The sequence below is a fragment of the Hippopotamus amphibius genome, chromosome 7, assembly GCF_030028045.1.
Source record: "Hippopotamus amphibius kiboko isolate mHipAmp2 chromosome 7, mHipAmp2.hap2, whole genome shotgun sequence".
NCBI lineage: Eukaryota > Metazoa > Chordata > Mammalia > Artiodactyla > Hippopotamidae > Hippopotamus > Hippopotamus amphibius.
In genome coordinates this window covers 135,966,047-135,985,831 of record NC_080192.1, presented here as the reverse complement: position 1 = coordinate 135,985,831, position 19,785 = coordinate 135,966,047, and the positions used below count along the sequence as shown (strand labels likewise).

Sequence of the window (19,785 nt, the reverse complement as noted above, 5' to 3'; positions counted from 1 at the left end):
AGAGTAGATAATCTTAACCTAAATGACAGCTTTGTCCTTTAATATTACATTTAAATTGAGGAAAAAAATCTTACCAAGGTTGCAATATCTACAGACTGGTGTTCTTCTATATTCTCAAGTTCCCGAATTTCAGAAATACTTTTTCTTATTTTCACCTTTTGAAAAAAAGTATTGAGATTTTAGTAACATAGAAATAAATGAAAAATAAAAACAAAAAGCCTGGGAAGGATGTATTAATCAACAAAGGTCTATTCTGCTTTATGTTACAAAAGGATTCCATAGTTAATGAAAAGGATACATTAGTATTAAATGAACCAAAGAAAATTATGTATAAAGTCTGCCTTGATCACCATTATTGCTAATCCACTCTGGTGCAAAAAGCAGATGTAAGTACTCCATCTTAGCCTTTAAAATGATGACAGTGTTGATTAAGTCCACAGAAAAAGTATTTTCCTGAAACATCCAGTCTCGAGTTACGGAAAGATTACTCCAAAGATTAAAGTCCAGTCCTAGTATCTCTTGGGTGTCTCTGAGACTCTTTCAGAGGGTCCATGAGGTCAAAACTATTTTCATAAAAACACTAAGGCATTATTTTTTTAAGACCACCTTAACTATCAATTTCTTACAAGTGTACAGGAGGTTTATAACTATGATGTGCAATACTGCAACAGACTGATTACAGAAGCTGATGTGACAGTTCAGTTGAATTTTATTAAGCCAGATACTAGAGATTTAAAAAAAATATTTAAAAAAAAGGTTAATCTTTTTACTAAATCTTTTTGGTTTTGGAAAATAGTTATTTTTCATAAAAATGTTATTTATGTTAATACATAATGTACTTATTATTTTTAAATGAATTAATAAATATTCTTAAATTTTTCTTTAATTTTTAATAATATGAATACTGATAGATAAAACCCACACAAACCAAATCTCTTTTAAGACTGTAAAGGGGCTTGAGGCCAAAATATTTGAGAACTACTTGTCTAACTAAATGAATGTTAAGAGCTTAAAAATAACTTGGAAATGATTAAGCTGAGAAAACAAAATGATGTTTTTTTTACCTTTAACTCTTTATAATGTAGTTGGCACCTTCTAAGAAGTTCTTCATTGCAGTTAATATCCTTTTCAAGGGCAGACAAATGTTGCTGAAGATTTAATATCTGGGCTTTCTTATTTTCAACCTCATTCTCCAAGTCACTTAATGGAGAAGAGAGGATAAAAAAAATACTTTAAATTTACTTCCGAACATTACAAACACTTAGATCTTTTACAAGGAAAGCCCTATTTGTAATAGCTTTTTTGCAAAACCCTATGCAGTTAAACCAGTTCTCTATTCCTACCAAGGAATTCATAACATGAAGATAGAGATTTCAAAAAACATCTTCTAAACTGGAATTAAATTTTACTTATTTCATTAATAAGTACTTATGATTTATCTGTGATAGGCATTGTACACAGTGATAGGCAGAGGTAGGAAAAGAAATAAGGCATAAAGAAATCAAACAAAAAGGCAAAACATCATGAAATAAACCATAACACTGAAACGTGAACAGGACTACATGCCCACAATAATACGGAAACATAACAGCAAGACTGGGAGAAGTGACAACTGACTTGTATTCTCTGAAGTTTTCACCATCTGGACCAACTAAAGAAGATGGAAAGAAATACATGAAGGGGCCCGGTGTAACTGATTTGAAACTTCTGGCCTCCATCATGATAAGCAAATAAATTTGTGTTGTACAAAAAAAAAAAGAAATACATGAAAGCACAGACAAACAAACAAAACTGAAGGCCAGTAAAACTAATGGTCAGCTCAACATTTACTGTGGTGCATAAACGCTATGAATGTGTGGGGAGTGAAAGGGAAGGAGAGAAGGACAATGAAAAGAGATGGAAGATAAGGTCAGCAGATACCAAAGCCACTAAGGGTCTCCATGCCAGCAGAGGCAAGTGTCTTCAGAAGTGATCTTTTCCTGCCTCATTGATCCAAGCACCTGTCTTCTAAAACTGTGTGCCTGGTGGAAGAGAACCACCTGTGTAAAGAACAACTTTTCTCTGATAGAGTGTATGCCAGATTTCACTAAGATACATATTTTTCTACATTTTAACATCTCTGAATTCTGAAATCATCTTCCAGTCCATGGTTCAACTAGCAATACTTTTCTTTTTCACTGGTATATAAAATAATAGAGCATCTTAAATTTTATGAACTATTATAACCATGCTACTTTGTGGAATTCTAAAAATTAAAAAAAAAAAAACAATGATGTTAGCTGAATGAATGATAAACAAATGATAAAATGAGAAAAGGAGGAGAGTAATTGTGGTATTTCTGGTAAAAATAGGGCCAGATGGGACTTCCTAGGTGGCGCAGTGGTAAAGAATCCGCCTGCCAATGCAGGGGACATGGGTTCAAGCCCTGCTCTGGGAAGATTCCACATGCCATGGAGCAACTGAGCCCGTGTGCCACAACTATTGAGCCTGTGCTCTAGAGTCCATGAGCCACAACTATTGAGCCCATATGCCACAACTAACGAAGCCCACACGCTCCACAACAAGAGAAGCCACTACAATGAGGAGCCTGCACACCACAATGAAGCGTAGCCCCTGCTTGCAGCAACTAGAGAAAGCCCGTGTGCAGCAACGAAGACCCAACGCAGCCAATGAATAAATTAAATAAAGAAAGAAAGAAAGAAAAAGAAAAATGAGAAAATTAAAAAAAAAAAAATGGGGCCAGATGCAAAAACTTTTTCAGAGCCATCTTTCATCAACAGGAATCTGTCAGTGCTGAGTTGATGAGAGTATAGAAAAGCATTCTTCATATATTCATAGTATGAGAGAGGATTAGGGAATCAATCATTCTGTAGTCCTTTGGCAATTGCTATTAAATGACCAACTTATACAATAACAAAATAAAATTTAAATTATTTATTTTAATAAATATTAGGGTTCATTTAATATTATTAAGTATTAAAAATATTAGTAATTGTTTAATGTTATTAAATATTTAAAACTGGGTCATAAATTGTACGTTAATAAAACAATGACAGTCATTTGGCAATGACTATTAAAAAATTTTTAAATTCACATATCCTTTGACTCAGCATTTTCACCACTTAGAATTTAAGCTGTACATACACTTTCAAAAGTGTGCCAAGACACACATGTGCATTCTCATTGCAGCACTGCTATAGTAGGAGAAAACTGCAGACAACATCTACTTCCATCAACAGGAACTGGTCAAGTAGATTATGGAACAGCCATACTAAGGGGCAGCTCTAAGTGTCCTGATATGGAACAATCTCCAAGATATAATATTGAGAGACAAAAATGCAGGACACAGAAACCACTCGCATACTTATACGCAGGACAAACGGATGAACCCCGAAAATATTATACTAAGTGGGGGGGAGGGCTTCACTTTTTATTGCACACATTTCTGCAGTTTCAATTTTCTCACCATATGCATACATTACTTTTAATCATTTTTAAAATGTCAATAGGGACTATGGAGAAATGGGATTATGAGCTACTTTTGTTTTCCACTTTATATTTTTCTGTATTTAAAAAACACCAGTGAATTTTTTTAAACTTCCAAATACCAGACAACTGTCATACTGTTTCAGGTCAAAACATGACACATATATCATTTAAGGATCACAATAACTTAGTACATTTTCAATAAATAACGTTTATCAATGTGAGAAACAATTTTTAAAAAACGTTCGCCTGGCTTTTAAAACAAAAGCTCTGTCTACTACATATTGATGCAAATATTTTTAGCTAAAAATGAAGCCAATTATCAACTTCAAAAGTAATATGAAACCATTACTAATAAAATGCTAGAATCAGGGATCCTGATGTGCTGCTGATACCCTTACAACCTTTTCCAAGAATGTCAGACTTTTTTTTAAATATGTGGGACACAAATGCATGAATTACACAGAGTAACACTGCCATGGTACTGCTTATGCATGTGCATTCATGTTTGCTTGAGCACTATATAATTTAGTCTCACCCAGTCAAGAATTAGAAGGGCCTGATTTAAGTGTCATGGCACAGTAGACAATTTATCACTTTACAGGTCACTTTTATACGGGTGCATTCAGACACTGATGAACTTTCATCCATCCTATCGCAGAGATTCAGTGTCAATTTAAACTGTGTGTTGAGTGCTGTAATAAGCAAGTTGCTGGTCATTCAACAGTTTTCTGTTGCTAAAAAAGAAATTTTTTCTAAACTTTCCAATATCCATTATGGTTATTTTGCTTTGTGCTGCTTTCATAATCACACAAAAATAACTAATATAGCTTGAAATCAGGTATCTATTTCAAAAAAACTCATTCCCTCTACATATAAAAGCCATTTAGAATATTTTCACTTTTACTCAGTTTTCTTAGATCTTTCACTTAAGTTCTAAGTTCTTCTATTTGAGGTCTTCTAGGTCAGTTACATCCTATCAATTCATCAGCTGACAGTTCAGTTGGGAAAATCATGTGGTTTTGTACCAAAAATTCTTTTTGCACGCATTTGAATCTTATTAAAGTACATTTAGTTTTTTGTTCGCCTTCTCACTTTGTCTCCTCTAGCTGCTCTATTTGCCTAAGCATGTGTTCTAATGGTGCTGATTGATTTTTCTTCTAGAACAGTGCAACTCAAAGTACCAGGCACAGACACAACAAGGACCCTGAGCCAGAATATAAACCAGCAAACTTGTACTCTCGCTTAGAGAAATCAGCAAAACTAAACACTGGTAGAGTGATGTAGCTGATTTACATTCTGAGTTAAGCTCCTTACCTCCTTGCAGACACGTAATAAACAATGTGCAGACCGGCTCTTCAAGCCCAGAATACTGTCATCAAGTGATGATGGAAAATAACCATCAATCTAGAATTCTACATCCAGCTAAATGATCTTTTAAGACCACACAGGTTACTCCCAATTCTTCACTGACATAACTACTAATAGAGTAATATGAAAAGAAATGAACCCCAAAGAAGTACTGGAAACAATATAGTAAAGCTATGCTGGACACCAACCTTATTTCAGAATCCACATCTCTGCTTAGAAACTTAGGTCTTTTATTATTGCATGAATAATAACGCCCTGCAAAAACTTGATCACCATCAGCAGTGAAAGCCTCTCTACAATTCTTGGGTGGCTTTTTGTTCATTACTGCACGAGCTACAGAATTATTCTACAAAAAAATAGAGGGGAAAATACATTTTTAAAATATGCCAAACCATTTCTGCTGTATATAATTTCAAAATGTTACCTATCACTACTTTAAGATTCAAGTATTTTTAATATTAAACTATTTAAAACATAGGAAACAATGTTTTATGACACTGATATATTTTATTTTTAAATTCTAGTATTGCTATCCATTAAAATTTAAAATTTTAAGTACCTTTTCACATGAAAATATTTACCTTAGAAATCTTATTTTTTTCTAAATGTCTTTTATAACATAGAAAAGATGTGAGTGAATATCAAATTCCGATAAAAGATCAGTATACTGAATTATGTAGGCAAAGTCTGGAAATATTTAATATTTTACTTCCTAGAGGAAGTAAAAAGGGAATTAGGCTTAACTGAGGTCTAATCAACCTTCCTTGGAACAGACCTTCACAAGAGGACTTCATTATTTTCTTTCAAGTATCTGTCTAAAATTTGAGAGGGCCAAGCCCGCAAATAATTACCATATGAACTTGCAATTCACATATACGCATTTGGACGATGAGTACCATCGCCTCTCAGCTTCTATTAATGAGAAAAAGAGACTGTTTGTTTTACAGATTTGTTTTGAATTTCCTTGTCCCTTCCTAGCATATTTATGCCAACAGATGAAACACAATATTGGTGATCGAATCTAACAAGTACATATCAACAGAAATACATATACTGGTGAAGAATAAACACTGATTTATTTTACAGAGCTCCAAGTTCTTTTTAAGAAAAAGAATTCATAAAATATCAAGTAAAGTACTTGAGCGGAATAGGAATTTATGTAACTAACCTCAGTTTAGCAACTTAAAAATAATATAAAATACAGCAAGCATCTGGTCTTACTTTGATTAGGAGCACTGTCTCTATGCTTCTCATGTCAATTAGGCTATTTGCAACAACTGCATTATTTATTTCTAAAGCTGTCAGAACCGTCGGGAACTCTGGATGATGAGCAGCTCTAGGAGACAAAAACATATAATGATTAACTTGGCAAACTTTAACTACACCTGTATATTTTCTAAATGGGTGAGGAGATGATAAAAACAAGACATGAAAAATATGTGATAACATTTGAAAACATCTGTAATAGGTTTATTTTATTAGCAAATGTTCTAAGCATATTATAAATACAGCTGACCCTTGAACAACACAGGTTTGAACTGCGTAGGTCCACTTACACGTGGATTCTTTTTCAATGAATACAGCCTGCACTGCCGTATCCATGGTTGTCTGAATCAGCAGATGTGGAACTGTGGCCACAGAGGGCCAACCATGGGACTTTAGCATCCACAGAATTTGGTATCCACAGAGGGTCCTGGAATCAATCCCTTGCAGATACCTGTATAGCTCATTTAATCCTCAAAACCACTGTATGAGATAGATAATATTATTCTCTCCATTTTTTTTTTTCGAATGAGGAAGCTTCAGAGAGTTTAATAAGTTCTCCAATGCTAGCTAAGTGCTCAGGCTAGGATTTAAACCAGGCAGCTCAGCTCTAGAACCCAGATTCTTAATCATTATGTCCTATTGCCTGTTATAATAAATCATTACAATTTCCTTAAATCTTATACTATTATATATAAACATAAAAGTTAATTAATTAAAACACATGGGGAAATGGCAATGGCATTCTTGGTGCTTTCTTGGTTCTAGAATTTCAAAACAAATAAGTTATCTTTGTATATATATGTTTTCCACTTATTCAATAATTCAACATGTATTTACTGAGTACCTACTATGTGCCAGATTCTGCTCAGAGGATGGGGAGATAGCAATAAACAAAACAGACTATATCCTTCTCCCATGGAGCTTCCATTCTATTGAAGGGAGACAGAAAAAGTAGCATACAGTGCTTTTCCATAAAAAAAGGTCAGGAAAAGCCTTACTAAGGTGACAATGGGCAGACACCGAAGGAAATGAGAGTCACATTAGCATCCTGAAGAAGACCATTTCCTGCCCAAGGAGCAGCACTTGCAAAGATCCTGAAAAGGGCTGTTGGAGAAGCCAGGAGGCTGGTGTGCTGTGGTGGATGAGCAGTGTGGGGAGTGCTTCTGGACACAAGAACAGGAGAGATGGCAAAAGGACAGATCATGGGGCCCAAGAGGTTATAGTTAGGCCTAAAAAGGATAAGCATGTACAGGACGCTTTGAGCAGAGGAATGACATGGTCTGACTTTACTCTGGCTGTGATATTGAGAGTGTGGATGGAAGGGAACCAGAAGCAAGAAGACTGGCCTTTGCAAAACTCACCTGAGACATGATAAGGGCTTGAACCAGGGTGTTCACTGCAGAAGTGTTTGGATCCTGGATACATTTATAAAGTATAGCCAGTAGGATGTGGGATGGCAGAAAGAAATCTAGGAGGATTGAGATTTAGGCTTGAGCAGCTGAAAAATGGAGACCGGGATGACTATAGGAAGAGCAGATTTCAGAGTAGATCCCAGGACTGTGGCTTTTAGATATGTTAAGTTTAACATGTCTTTTGGACATCAAAATGGAAAATATAAATTGAATGTACTATATTCTGGAGTTCAGAGGGAAGAGCCCATCTAGAAACATAATTTGGTGATCATCAGTGTCTGGACTATATTTAAAGCCATGAAACTGGATGAGTTCACCCAGGGAGTAAGTGCTGGGAGTAGATAGATGCACATGGAGAAAAGGTCTGGAACACTGACGTTAGAGGTTCCCAAGTGAGGAGAAATAAGCAAAAGACATTAAAAAAAGAATACCTAGAGATTTGGGAAAACAAGAAGAGTGATATCCCAGGGACCACGTGAAAAAAAAGTGTTTCAGGAAAAATTAAATGGTCAAATGCTGCTGGTGGTCAAGTCAGCGAGTAGGAAGGAAGGACGACAGTCCCAGGCCAGGCAAGGCTTGCTGGTGCCTGAGCAAGAGCTGCCCTGGTATGTGATGAAGCTATGAAAGCTTGACTGGAGTAGGTTCAAGAAAGAAGGGGAAGAGAGAAATGAGTGATACAGACAACTCTTCTGGGGACTTTTCCCTGTAAAAAGAGGCAGAGAAATAGGACAGTAACCTTAGGACAGAGTTCAAGTGGAAGTAAAAACAAAGAGGAAAGAATAGGGGATGGGTGCTCTAGAAATGTCAAGTAGTGTCAATGAAACAACTTAGGGAGTGAGGGGAGAGAGGAGGGGGAGCAGGAGTCTAAGAGGGAGGGGACGTGGTAGGGAAACGTGGTAAAACACAGACCCTGGCTGCTCCACTGAAAGCACAGGTTACTATGTGGGAAGGAGCTGGGAAGGAGCAAGCACTTTCAAGCAGGCCTGGGCCACTGCTAGACAGGCCTGCTCCTACCAGCTTGTAGGAATACACACACAGGAATAGACACAGACACAGACACAGACACAGACACAGACAGACAGACACACACACACACACACACACACAGACACACACACACACAGACACACACACACTGCTAGCCAGCAGCTAACAAAGAGACCAGTTCGGGTATGGTTAGGATCCTCAAAGAAAACAATCACAGCTCTTTATGGAATCTGTAAACCACCTAGAGCGGAACTGTAAGGAGTGCCCAAGTTCCTCCGTACACCCTCCCTCTTAACGTGGCCAGGTCTGCACCATTTCCCTCGTCAGTACAATTTCTAAGCCACACTAAGTCTATTTCCCGTGTAAGGACCTCAAAGGCAGGGAGTATCTCTCTTTTATCCACGTATCTCCAATGCCTAGATTCAAATTAAAGACGTGGCTTGACGGAATTTTATAAATCAGTAGTGTAGATACGGTTAACATTAAAAATGTGCTAATTCTTTCTGAGCTTGCACATAACTAAGCAAAACCAGAAACGGTATTTAATTACCTGTGTCTTACATCATACATCTCATTCTGAAACTCAGAAACTATTATCTGTGGCCGTGAGGTCCCTGGTGAGTAAAACCTTCTCATCAGTGCCTGAAGCACTCTTTCGTCAGCATGATTGTGGCAACAATAGGCTTGCAGAAGTCCTTTTAAGCAAGATTCAATAGCCAAAGCAAGCTCAGGGTCTCGAAGATGAATGCAAGCTCCTGAAAGTGAGAGAAAATTATTAAAAGGCCCATAAACACTTGAAATGTTAATGTAACTATCTTTTTATAATAGTTCATAAATGACTAAAATATTTCCATATGAAGAAATTTAAATGATATTACAGATCTTATTTTAACCAAATGGGAAATACTCCCATCCCACTGGATACACTGGGAAAAAAAACCACCGAATCAGGTGAAAAGCTGTCATGCTCTAATGTAAATCAAGTGTTTTTCTTATGTATATATACATAATACTAGTCCAGCCTCTGAACGGTGTTTTGAAAATCAAGCCATAAGAGTTATAGACGCTTCACTATTTTCGGCAAAACTGACTAATATTGAAATTTTAGATTTAGAGAGGGAAAAAAATACATCTATTGAAATGGGCCCTAGTATAGAGGTACATATCATTTAAATGAGACACATTACTACAATACTTAATACAGTACATAATACTGTATTTATACAGTACTTTACTAAAAAATATATATTTATATTTAAAGCACCATTTCCACCTAATGATGTATAGAATTAGAGATAACTCCTCAGAACTCAATCGATTTTTGTTCTCATGTATATATGAAGATAATAATCCCAGGTTTACAGCTGAAAGAGAACTTAGAAATAATGCTAAACAGAAACTTAAAAAGACAAGTCATTTTATAAAGTTTTACACAAAACTCAGGTTTCACACAGAATTCAGGTGGTGATTGGTCTTTTAACTATATCTTAATATCACTGAATTTTCCTACTAATTAATTACATGCAAATTAGTTCACTGATTTATTCATTCAGGGAAAAAAATCAGAACCAGATTATTCAACTCCATAATTACTTGTCCTTTTCCTAAGTTCTCTTTCTTTTGGTTCTTTTATGCTTAAAAGATACAAGAGAAAAGTTACAAAGTTTAAGGTGATTTTATCATTATTTCTTAAAATATATAAAAAGGCTACATATAACTACAAAATTCTTTGATAACAGCATTTTAAAACTGTATTCAACAGACTCCTTCCTGAAAATAAAAATGTACTTCTAAATTTTATTATATCCTGACTAATTGATGACAAATACCTAAAGGGCCTACAGGTTTATAGGTAAAATGCCCCCGTCTGTAGGCATCATCTATGGCTTCAAGAAGAGCTGGAACATGAGGGCCAAATCTTTTCAGTTGATCAGTTTTACTATCCTTCAATTCTTTCAGCTGCCTCTGATTATAGTTCAGTGTATTCTTCACATCTAACTCTTCACTCCTAAAAAATACAAGTGGAAAAACAAAACAGATATGTGATACAGTTAAACAGAAATACTTAGTCTTTTCCCCTAATACTTGCATACCAATGAATGACACAGCTACCCTAAAAACTGAAAGCAGATTTCTTTATTTGAAAACAATTGCGTTACCAGGAAAAAATAGAAGACTTCAAAACTTAGCATGAAAAAAAATGCAATAATGACGAGGGCTAGAAATTCCAGAAACTGTCCAATTCTACAAGTTTAAGAAGTCTTATTAGGAAAGTGATTTTAAAAGATCCCTTATTGTGAGAAAGAACAAAATAAAACATGTATTCTCTTTCCATATAAAGAGGAAAACTATATGATTTTCAAGTAACTGAAAAAAATATAAGGATGTGGACACTTACTTAATTCTGGTATGTTCTTCTTTGTCCTTTTCTATGGCTTGCTGAAATTGTTCGATATCTTGATTGACTGAACTTTCTTGATCTTGTAAGGCCTTTACTCTCTCTTTTAACCAAGATATTTTTTTTTGCCTTTCCAACCGTTCAGGTTCCAAAGACTGATCAGCACTAATGGTAAATAATCCAAAGTGGAAAATGTTAAACGGAAAACCTAACACTTAAAAAACATAAAGCAATGTGATAAAATTCCTTTAGCAATAATACACAAAATAAAATACTTCATTTCACCTGGATTACTTCATTACAAAATGAGATAACCGTGAAAACTGCAAAGTAACTATCTTACCTTTTTCTCAGTTCTTCAATTCTTTTGCAGAGCTGCTCATCATCTTTCCTTAATGCTCTATACTCATTTAGGGAACGGTTGTATAAAACCTACAAAAAATTAGACACACTCCATTCAAGACCACTTTCACCTAACTGTCAAATCAGAGGTTGAATATATGTAGAAATATATTTTTAAAACATATATGGCCATATGAAATCATTAATTTTTTTAATATCTGAAAGCTATACAATTACAAAACCTCTACTTTTAAAAATAAATAGATAGTATTTATATTTGATATGCAATTTTTAATACAGGAAAATTTCTCTCACCTCAGCTTCATTATAGGCCCCTTTCTTAGAAGTAAGATCTGCTTTCAATGCCATACATTCTGGTGCTCGTGCATTTGTCTCTTGACTAATCTTTTCTAGTTTATCTTGAATGTCCTTGTATTTTTTTTCTGCTTCATTAAGTCTGACCTTTAAGAAAATGACATTGTTACAGTACATTTTATTTTTCTTCAATAAACAGAAAAATTAAAAAATAATTACATATGGTTCACATTTCAAATAAACTAAATTTTGCTCTAACTAAACTTGAGACATTAATTAAGTAAACAAACATAATTACATAAAGTGCTAAAATATATATCTTTATTGACATATAGTTGATTTAAAATACTGTGTTATTTTCAGGTATACAGCAAAGTGATTCAGTTACACATATACATATATATATATTCTTTTCCAGATTCTTTTCCATTATAGATTATTGCAAGATATTGAATATAGGTTCCCTGTGCTATACAGTAAGTCCTTGATGTTTATTTTATATATAGTGGTGCATATATGTTGATCCCATACTCCTAATTTACCCTTCACCCCTTGCCCCTTTGGTAACATAAATTTGCCATGTCTGTGAGGCTGTTTCTGTTTTGTAAATAAGTTTACTTGTATTATCTTTTAAGATTCCACATATAAGCGATATCATATAATGTTTGTCTTTCTCTGTCTGACTTACTTAACTTAGTACGATAATCTCTAGGTTCACCCATGTTGCTGCAAATGGCAGTATCTCATTACTTTTTTATGGCTGAGTAATATTCCATTGTGTATGTGTACACACACACACACCCCGCACCCCCATCTTCTTTATCCATTCATCTATTGATGGACACTTAGACTGCTTCCATGTCTTGGCTATTATAAATAGTGCTGTTATGAACATTGAGGTGCATGTATCTTTTCGAATTAGAGTTTTCGCCTTTTCTGGATATATGTCTAGGAGTGGGATTGCTAGATCATATGGTCACTCTATTTTTAGTTTTTTAAGGAACCTATATAGTGTTTTGCATAGTGGCTGCATCAATTTACATTCCTGTCAACAGTTTAGGAGGGTTCCCTTTTCTCCACACCCTCTCCAGCATCTATTATTTGTGGACTTTTTGATGATGGCCATTCTGACTGGTGTGAGGTGATACCTCATTGTAGTTTTGATTTGCATTTCCCTAATAATTTAAAATGCTAAAATATATTTTAACTTTAATTTCACAGTTAGTTATCCAACAAATGTGCTATCTTCTGGGGATACAAATATATAGTGACAACTGTCTTCAAGTAACAATTAAATTTAGCAGAGAAACAAACATGCAAACTGATCATGCAGTTTGGACACAATAATGCTTAAGTAGGGTATGTATATTTATAATTGTGAAAGCACAGAGGAAGAACTTATAGGTCTGTCAGAAAAAGTCAGTAATGCTTTCAAAGAAGCATTTGAGCTGAAACTTGAAAGAGCAATCAAAATGTACCAGGAAAAACGTTGGGGAAAGGCATTACAGGGAGTTGGAAAAGCATGTGGAAAGGCATTAAAATCATTTTAGGAATGAAAAATGTGTCTGGATCATAAACTGAGAGGGTAGTGGTGGGAGATGAGATGGGGTAGAAGGGGCTTGGATTCCACAATGATCAGCTTACAACTTAATCCTCTAGACAACAGGGAAACAAGATATGAAACTATATGTAAATCTATGTGTATAATCACTTTGGAAGCACATGGAAGGCTAGGTAAAGGGAAAAATTAAAGGAAATGATGTCCGTAAGAAGTTAATGTAATGTTCCGGGACAAAAATAATTAGGGACCAAAATGTGGCACTGATAATAGGAATAGATTAGAAGGGACAGATAGGAGAGCTATTTAGATCAGAGATCAGCAAATTTTTTCTAGAAAGAGGCAGACAGTGTGTACTTTAGGCTTTGTGGGCTATAAAGTCTCTGTCACAGCTATTCAACTACACATGCTAAGTCTGAAGCGCCTGGAACATGTAGGTAAAGATGTGAAAGACAGATATTTGAATCAAGTGCTCAGGATAAAAGTCTGAACAGGAGATATAGATTAGGGAATTATCAATATGTAGGCTATTTAGGAAACATTATATAGAATGGTAGTGTAGTTCTATTATTAAGACATCAGTAGTATAAACTGTTTTTTATAAAAATTGAAGTTGGTCCAGGTGTTATACAAACTAAACATAATTCATCTATCTTCAGTTTTAAATTAGGTTAATATAAGTTTAAAGTCTGCTTTAGACACTATTTCTTCAGAAACCTTCCCTTCAACAGTTATTCTATTATCAGTAAACAAGCATACACTATGCGAAAGTTTTTATATAAGACATGGTGGGAAGGATAAAAACATAAAATAAGATACAGTCCAAACCCTCCAGAAATTTACCATTTACTACAAAGCGTGGCCAAATACTCAGGTAGAGTAAATATCTACAGAACTAATTATCACCCAGCCTCAAGATTCTCCTTTCCTCATTTGAAAAAAAAATTAAGCGCTTATTACTAAGACTGGATTTCACTTTTAGATTGGGGAATATCCAAAAAGGAAAGTAACAAGGTCCTCCTCTATGACAAACTAAGAGATGAAGCTGAGAAGAACTGAGCAAAAATTTCAAGATATTCTCTCAGAAATGAAAATCTAAGGTGAGAGAGTGGGTGGGGTTGAATTTCCATTTACTATCTGAAGAGGGAACAAGAAATTCAGCCCAGATATCATGAAGTACATGTACTGTCTTCACCATTTCTATTACTTTTACAAACTCATCTAATACCTTTCACAGATTAATGCTATAACCCTTAAAAGGAAAAAGACTTATCTGCTTACAGGTAGAGGGGGAAAAGCAAGCTGGGAAAGATTATACCCTGTACTACAACCAAGCCTGGGAGCCAGAAGCTCGTAAGCTAAGTAGAACAAAATATTAAGATGTTAAGTCAGTCACACTGAGTACATGCGGGCTCCTATAAAGAAAGAAAAGGCTAGGAGATCTACTTCTGGCATGACAGCAGAGAAATTCCACAGTGGTGACTGTACAGCCCCATGAATATACATAAAAGCCACTGAACTGTACACTTTAAATGGGAGGATTGTGTGGTATATGAATTACAGCTCAATAAAGCTGTTAAAAAAGAGAATGGAAAGGTAAATATAGAGTGGGTTTGCTCTATGGTACAAAGGTCCATGTGGAAACCCTCAACAGAAAATTATTCTCTTTATTTACCACTCAACCAACTTCTACCTCTGTATAAAAAAAGTATAATTACCTGCTGTTCTTCTGTTTTTCTCTCAAGTCTAGCAGCACGATCTTCTCCAATTTTGATATTATCTCTAATAGCATTCAGTTGTTTTTCAATTTCATTAACCTAAAAAAAAATTTTATAGCAAATCACATATAAGACTAACTATAACCAAGTATATTCTGTATATTACAAATATGTGTGAATAAGTAATTAAGTGAAAATTACCACTGCCCAAGCCATTTCATGTTTCAAGTATTCTAGATTGGTCTTCATTGCACTTAAGCCAGTAATACTTTGAAAACGTTCTTCTTTCTCCAAACACTGGCGCTTTAGTTCAGTAAGTCGCTTAAAGAAAGAAAAAAGAATATATTTCTTACCAACAATGAAAAGACAAGACTTTTTGCAAATGTATTTCTTTGGAATACACTGTCTAAACACGTACTGAAAAAGATCTGCTAGGAAATGACTTCTCTAATCAAAGCAAAAATAAAAATATTTTTGGTTCTTTGCTATACTTTTATTAAGTGCCATAATTTTGTTAATTTCTGTACTACAAAAATGGCCAGATACTCTTCAAAGGAATAAAAGTTTCAAGACCACAAAAGCATAGACAAAACCCAGTTTCTCATTTTCTTGCAATTCCCTATCTGATAGACAGACTGGACTGTTCTTCTGGGCAAAGTATACCCTGGATACATTCCAATAATAATGGAAGTCTCAAAAGGAAATTTTTCTAAAAATCTAATGTTATATATATATTTTTAAATTTATTTATGTATATTATTTTTGGCTGCATTTGGGTCCTCATTGCTGTGCACGGGTTATTCTCTATTTGTGGCGAGCAGAGGATACTTCTTCTTGCAGTGCATGGGCTTCTCAGTGTGGTGGCTTCTCTTGTGGAGCATGGGCTCTAGGTGCTCGGGCTTCAGTAACTGTAGCACGTGGGCTCAGTAGCTGTGGCTCACGGGCTCTAGAGCCCAGGCTCAGTAGTCTTGGCGCGTGGGCTTATTTGCACTGTGACATATGGGATCTTCCTGGACCAGGGCTCAAACCCCTGTCCCCTGCATTGGCAGGTGGATTCTTAACCACTGTGCCACCAGGAAAGTCCTATTTTTTCTTATTTAAGTTTTCTCTTAACAATTTATCAACTAACTCATCAAGCAAAAACTAACTATAGTTGAGGCAGGAGATAGGTGGGCTCCAGGTAAGGCATTCACAACTGACCAACTGTTTACATTTCATGGCGAAGGAAAAAATGGGCTTCAGACCGACACTTACAACTAGCCTCCTGTTTGCATTTCCTGTGATAGGAGATAGCTGGGCTTCAGGTTAGGCATTTAAAATCAGCCTCCTGTTTGCTCTCTGAGATGGAAGCAATGGCAGAGACAAGGTAAATAGCCAAGCTTTGTCTCTTGCTGGTGCCTTAAGATAACAGTCATGGCAAGAACAAAGCGGGGGCAAAACCTTGTTTGAGTAAAGGATCAAGGGATCTCTGCTTCCCCTCTCCTTGGGGCAAGGAAAACACCACACATGTGCAGGAAGGCTCCTTGGGGGTCAAAAGTCAGGGAAAAACTCTAGGCCACGGTGACTCTTGCTTCTCCCAGATGCCTTCATGGCAGGATCCATCTTGGCTGAGAGGTGCATGGGCACCTGAAGGGAGGGTCTTGAGACAAATTAGCCAGATGGGGACAAAGCAGGATAGTTGGCCAGAAAGGAGACAAAGACCCAGAAAACTGCCCCCTTATAATGGACTGAAACTTTCCAAAGGAACAACTCTCCCTCCTGAGTTCACCCGTGTGTCTTACCACACGTATTTCGCTTTTCCAATAAACTTTTTACTTTTCTCTTTACCTTCTGCCTCCTCGCCTGAATTCGTTCTTGACAAGGCTGGCAAGAACTAGGGATCCAGGCCCTAGCCGCTGGCCCCTGTGGTCTAGTGGTTAGGACTCCCGGTCCGGGAACTAAGCTCTTGCTTCCAGCTACCGCGCGCTTTGCTTGCTGTAAACTGCCGCTCACTGCTGCCTGCGTCCAAAATCAGAGTAATAGATGAAGAGCTTCTGAAGCTGCACACCTCAGTACACAGCCTCTCCTCCTCATTTATGGTTTCCATATTCAACGAGGGTCTTCGCTGTAGACCTTAGTGTGTTTCCCTATCCAAGTCACTTTCTCATTCTTCAGGAATTTTTCGATCCATTATTGCTCTCTTCAAACCTCATACACCCGCCACCCTAATCTCCCACTCATTCTCCCTGATGCCTATTTCACAGAATCCTGAAGCTATAGAAAGAAACCCCCTCCAGCTTTCAACAACCTTATACATAAACCTAAAGCAGTCTTTTCCTCCTGCTAAAACAGAAGACGTGGCTTCATTATACTTAGGTCCAGTCCCTATCACTTATTTGGATCCTACCCAACCCTCTTCTGCTTTCTCAGGAAGTCTAAATTAGTTAGGTTTTCATCCCATCTTTTCATCTTTTTTCCACTAAATTCTCTTCACTGACTCCTTTCCATGGTCACATTTAAATCTTTACTTATCTTTCCCATTTACAAACAAAACACCATCATCCACACCCCTGGGCACCACCTCTTCCTCTAAAAGTTGTCCTCCCTTTCCATCCAAGTTTCTTAAAAACCGTCTCTAGCTCTTCCTGGTTTTCGGCCTCACAAATCTGGCTTCTGTTTGCATGTACTAGCCTCCACGCCCCACATAACATCAGCCCAAACCATTTCAAAGCTCCTCTCCACGTTACCACTGCACTACCCTCACTTAAATAATCACCATCATCGTCTGTCTGGACAACAATAATACCTTCCGTATTGATCTCGCTATGTTTGTTCTTCCCTTACAGCAGTTCACTCTCTTCTGTAGCAGTGATATACTGAAAATACACATTTAATCAAGCCATCCATGTGCTATACTGCCCTTAAATTTTACAAGGTCCTCCACAATCTGGCCTCTTTAATTCTCACTCTTGTGTTCTCCACTCTAGACAATGTGAATTCTTTCCGCTTCTTAAAAACACCACACGCTCTCTTGCCCAAGACTCCATCCATGCTTATTTCTTAGAACACACTTCCTCACTCTCACCATCCTGGTATTATTCACCCTTCAGTTCTTACCTTACACCCCTCCCACTGCCCCTGCCTTGTTCCTAACCCCCGTTGCTAGTATCCTGTTAAGTGCTTTTGCACAAACTAATCCTTAACGCCTTTAGCAGTACTCACCACACTCAATTATTTACCATCTGTTTTCTGCTGAATAGTTACGTGTATGACCTCAAGAATCCTGGTATGTATTTGCCATTATATGGTGATGGCCAAAGCACAATGCTAGCAGGCACGTGAACTTAATATCTGATGGCTGAGTGACTTCCAATTTCTAACCATCACATTCTATTTCGGTTTTTTGTTGTTGTTGTTTTTTACTTTTCATTTGCATCTCTCATTGAATCCTTTTTTGTTTGCTTGGGGTTTTTTTGTTTTGTTTTGTTAATTTTTATTGAAGTATAATTGATTTACAATGTTGTGTTAGGTCACCTTCTAATTGTTAAAGACGAAACTATTCAAGCCCAGAGTTTATTTAGAGAATATAGTGCATTTAATTAATTAGGAACAAATTTCTTATTAAATGCATATTATACATAAGAAACTCTGCTTCATAATATAAGGACACGCTTCCTAAACTTCATAACCAAAATATCTTCAATCGCTGATGACAAAGTATATCATGAAGAAAGTGGGTATTTAAACACCTAGCTGTCTGAAGCAAACAAATTTCTTCAAAGTCCTGATTTATTGTTTTTAAAAGAGATGTTAATACATACTATGTACATTTGTTTGAATATACAATATTTCCTTTCCCCAATAATAACACTGATACTTCAAGAAAGTGTGCTATATCAATTCTAGTTTATAGTGCCACCTTGCACACTATCACATACCCCAGGTTTGAAGGAATAATGTAGGGAATAAAGATAAATATACTCATCTTTGCTTTTTCAGTTTTCACTTAATGAACCATATAACTATAAACCCAATTTTAAATATGTGTCCCTAAAAAACTTGAAGTAAAAAGGTCAGTGTAACAGCTAAGAAATTTGACTTGAGTCAATCATTAATAACAATTCTATCTCAAAAGAACATGCTAAGAAGTTGCTGAAAGCAAATGACTGTATAAAACTGACTAAATGACAAAAGAACAAGATACAGAATCACACAAATATTGGTGGGGCTTAGGGCTTTCTAGGTGGCACAGTGGTTGAGAATCCACCTGCCAATGCAGGGGACACAGGTTCGACCCCTGCTCCAGGAAGATCCCACATGCTGCAGAGCAACTAAGCCCGTGTGCCACAACTACTGAGCCTGCACTTTAGAGCCTGTGAGCCACAACTACTGAGCCCATGTGCTGCAACTACTGAAGCCCACACACTTAAAGCCCGTGCCCTGCAACAAGAGAAGCCACAGCAATGAGGAGCCCACGCACCACAACAACGAGCAGCCCCCACTCAACACAACTAAAAAGAAAGCCTGCGCACAGCAAAAAAGACCCAACACAGCCAATAAAATAAATAAATAAATTTATAAAAAAAAAAAATTGGTGGGGCTTCATGTACTGGATGAACAGCTGAAACATTACCCTTGTAACTCTGAGGTCTCTAATGATCAGACAGAAATTTGGCTCTTTAGGAATCAGAAGAAGAAAGTACAATAAGCTATAGCAGAAAAAAAACAAATCTAAGTAAAAAAGTCACATTGACTTCAGTGATTTCAAATTCAAGCAAATTCACACAGCTGCTACCAAGCTATCAGTGCTTAACTTAAAGAATGTTAACATTATACCAGTGTAATGAAAGAGTTATCTATTGTATATAATTATAAATGCATATTATGTTTAATACCAGCTTAAGGCTTGTGCTTATTTTCCCATCAAAAGAAATATTATAGTCTTTAAACTAC

General features: G+C 36.3%; 1 protein-coding gene across 3 annotated transcripts in view; it reads right to left on the bottom strand.

Moving 5' to 3' along the window:
* The window catches only part of SMC6 (structural maintenance of chromosomes 6), a 70,526-nt gene that overhangs the window by 27,142 nt on the left and 23,599 nt on the right, over nucleotides 1–19,785 (bottom strand). For all 3 annotated transcript variants that reach the window (XM_057742072.1, XM_057742073.1, XM_057742074.1), the window contains 11 exons: nucleotides 15,055–15,174; nucleotides 14,854–14,952; nucleotides 11,578–11,724; nucleotides 11,264–11,352; nucleotides 10,921–11,085; nucleotides 10,352–10,530; nucleotides 9,073–9,277; nucleotides 6,079–6,193; nucleotides 5,046–5,203; nucleotides 1,065–1,200; nucleotides 75–155 (listed from right to left, as the gene is read on the bottom strand). In XM_057742072.1, coding sequence (XP_057598055.1) covers nucleotides 75–155; nucleotides 1,065–1,200; nucleotides 5,046–5,203; nucleotides 6,079–6,193; nucleotides 9,073–9,277; nucleotides 10,352–10,530; nucleotides 10,921–11,085; nucleotides 11,264–11,352; nucleotides 11,578–11,724; nucleotides 14,854–14,952; nucleotides 15,055–15,174 — 1,494 coding nt within the window. The remainder of the gene's footprint in view (nucleotides 1–74; nucleotides 156–1,064; nucleotides 1,201–5,045; nucleotides 5,204–6,078; nucleotides 6,194–9,072; nucleotides 9,278–10,351; nucleotides 10,531–10,920; nucleotides 11,086–11,263; nucleotides 11,353–11,577; nucleotides 11,725–14,853; nucleotides 14,953–15,054; nucleotides 15,175–19,785) is intronic.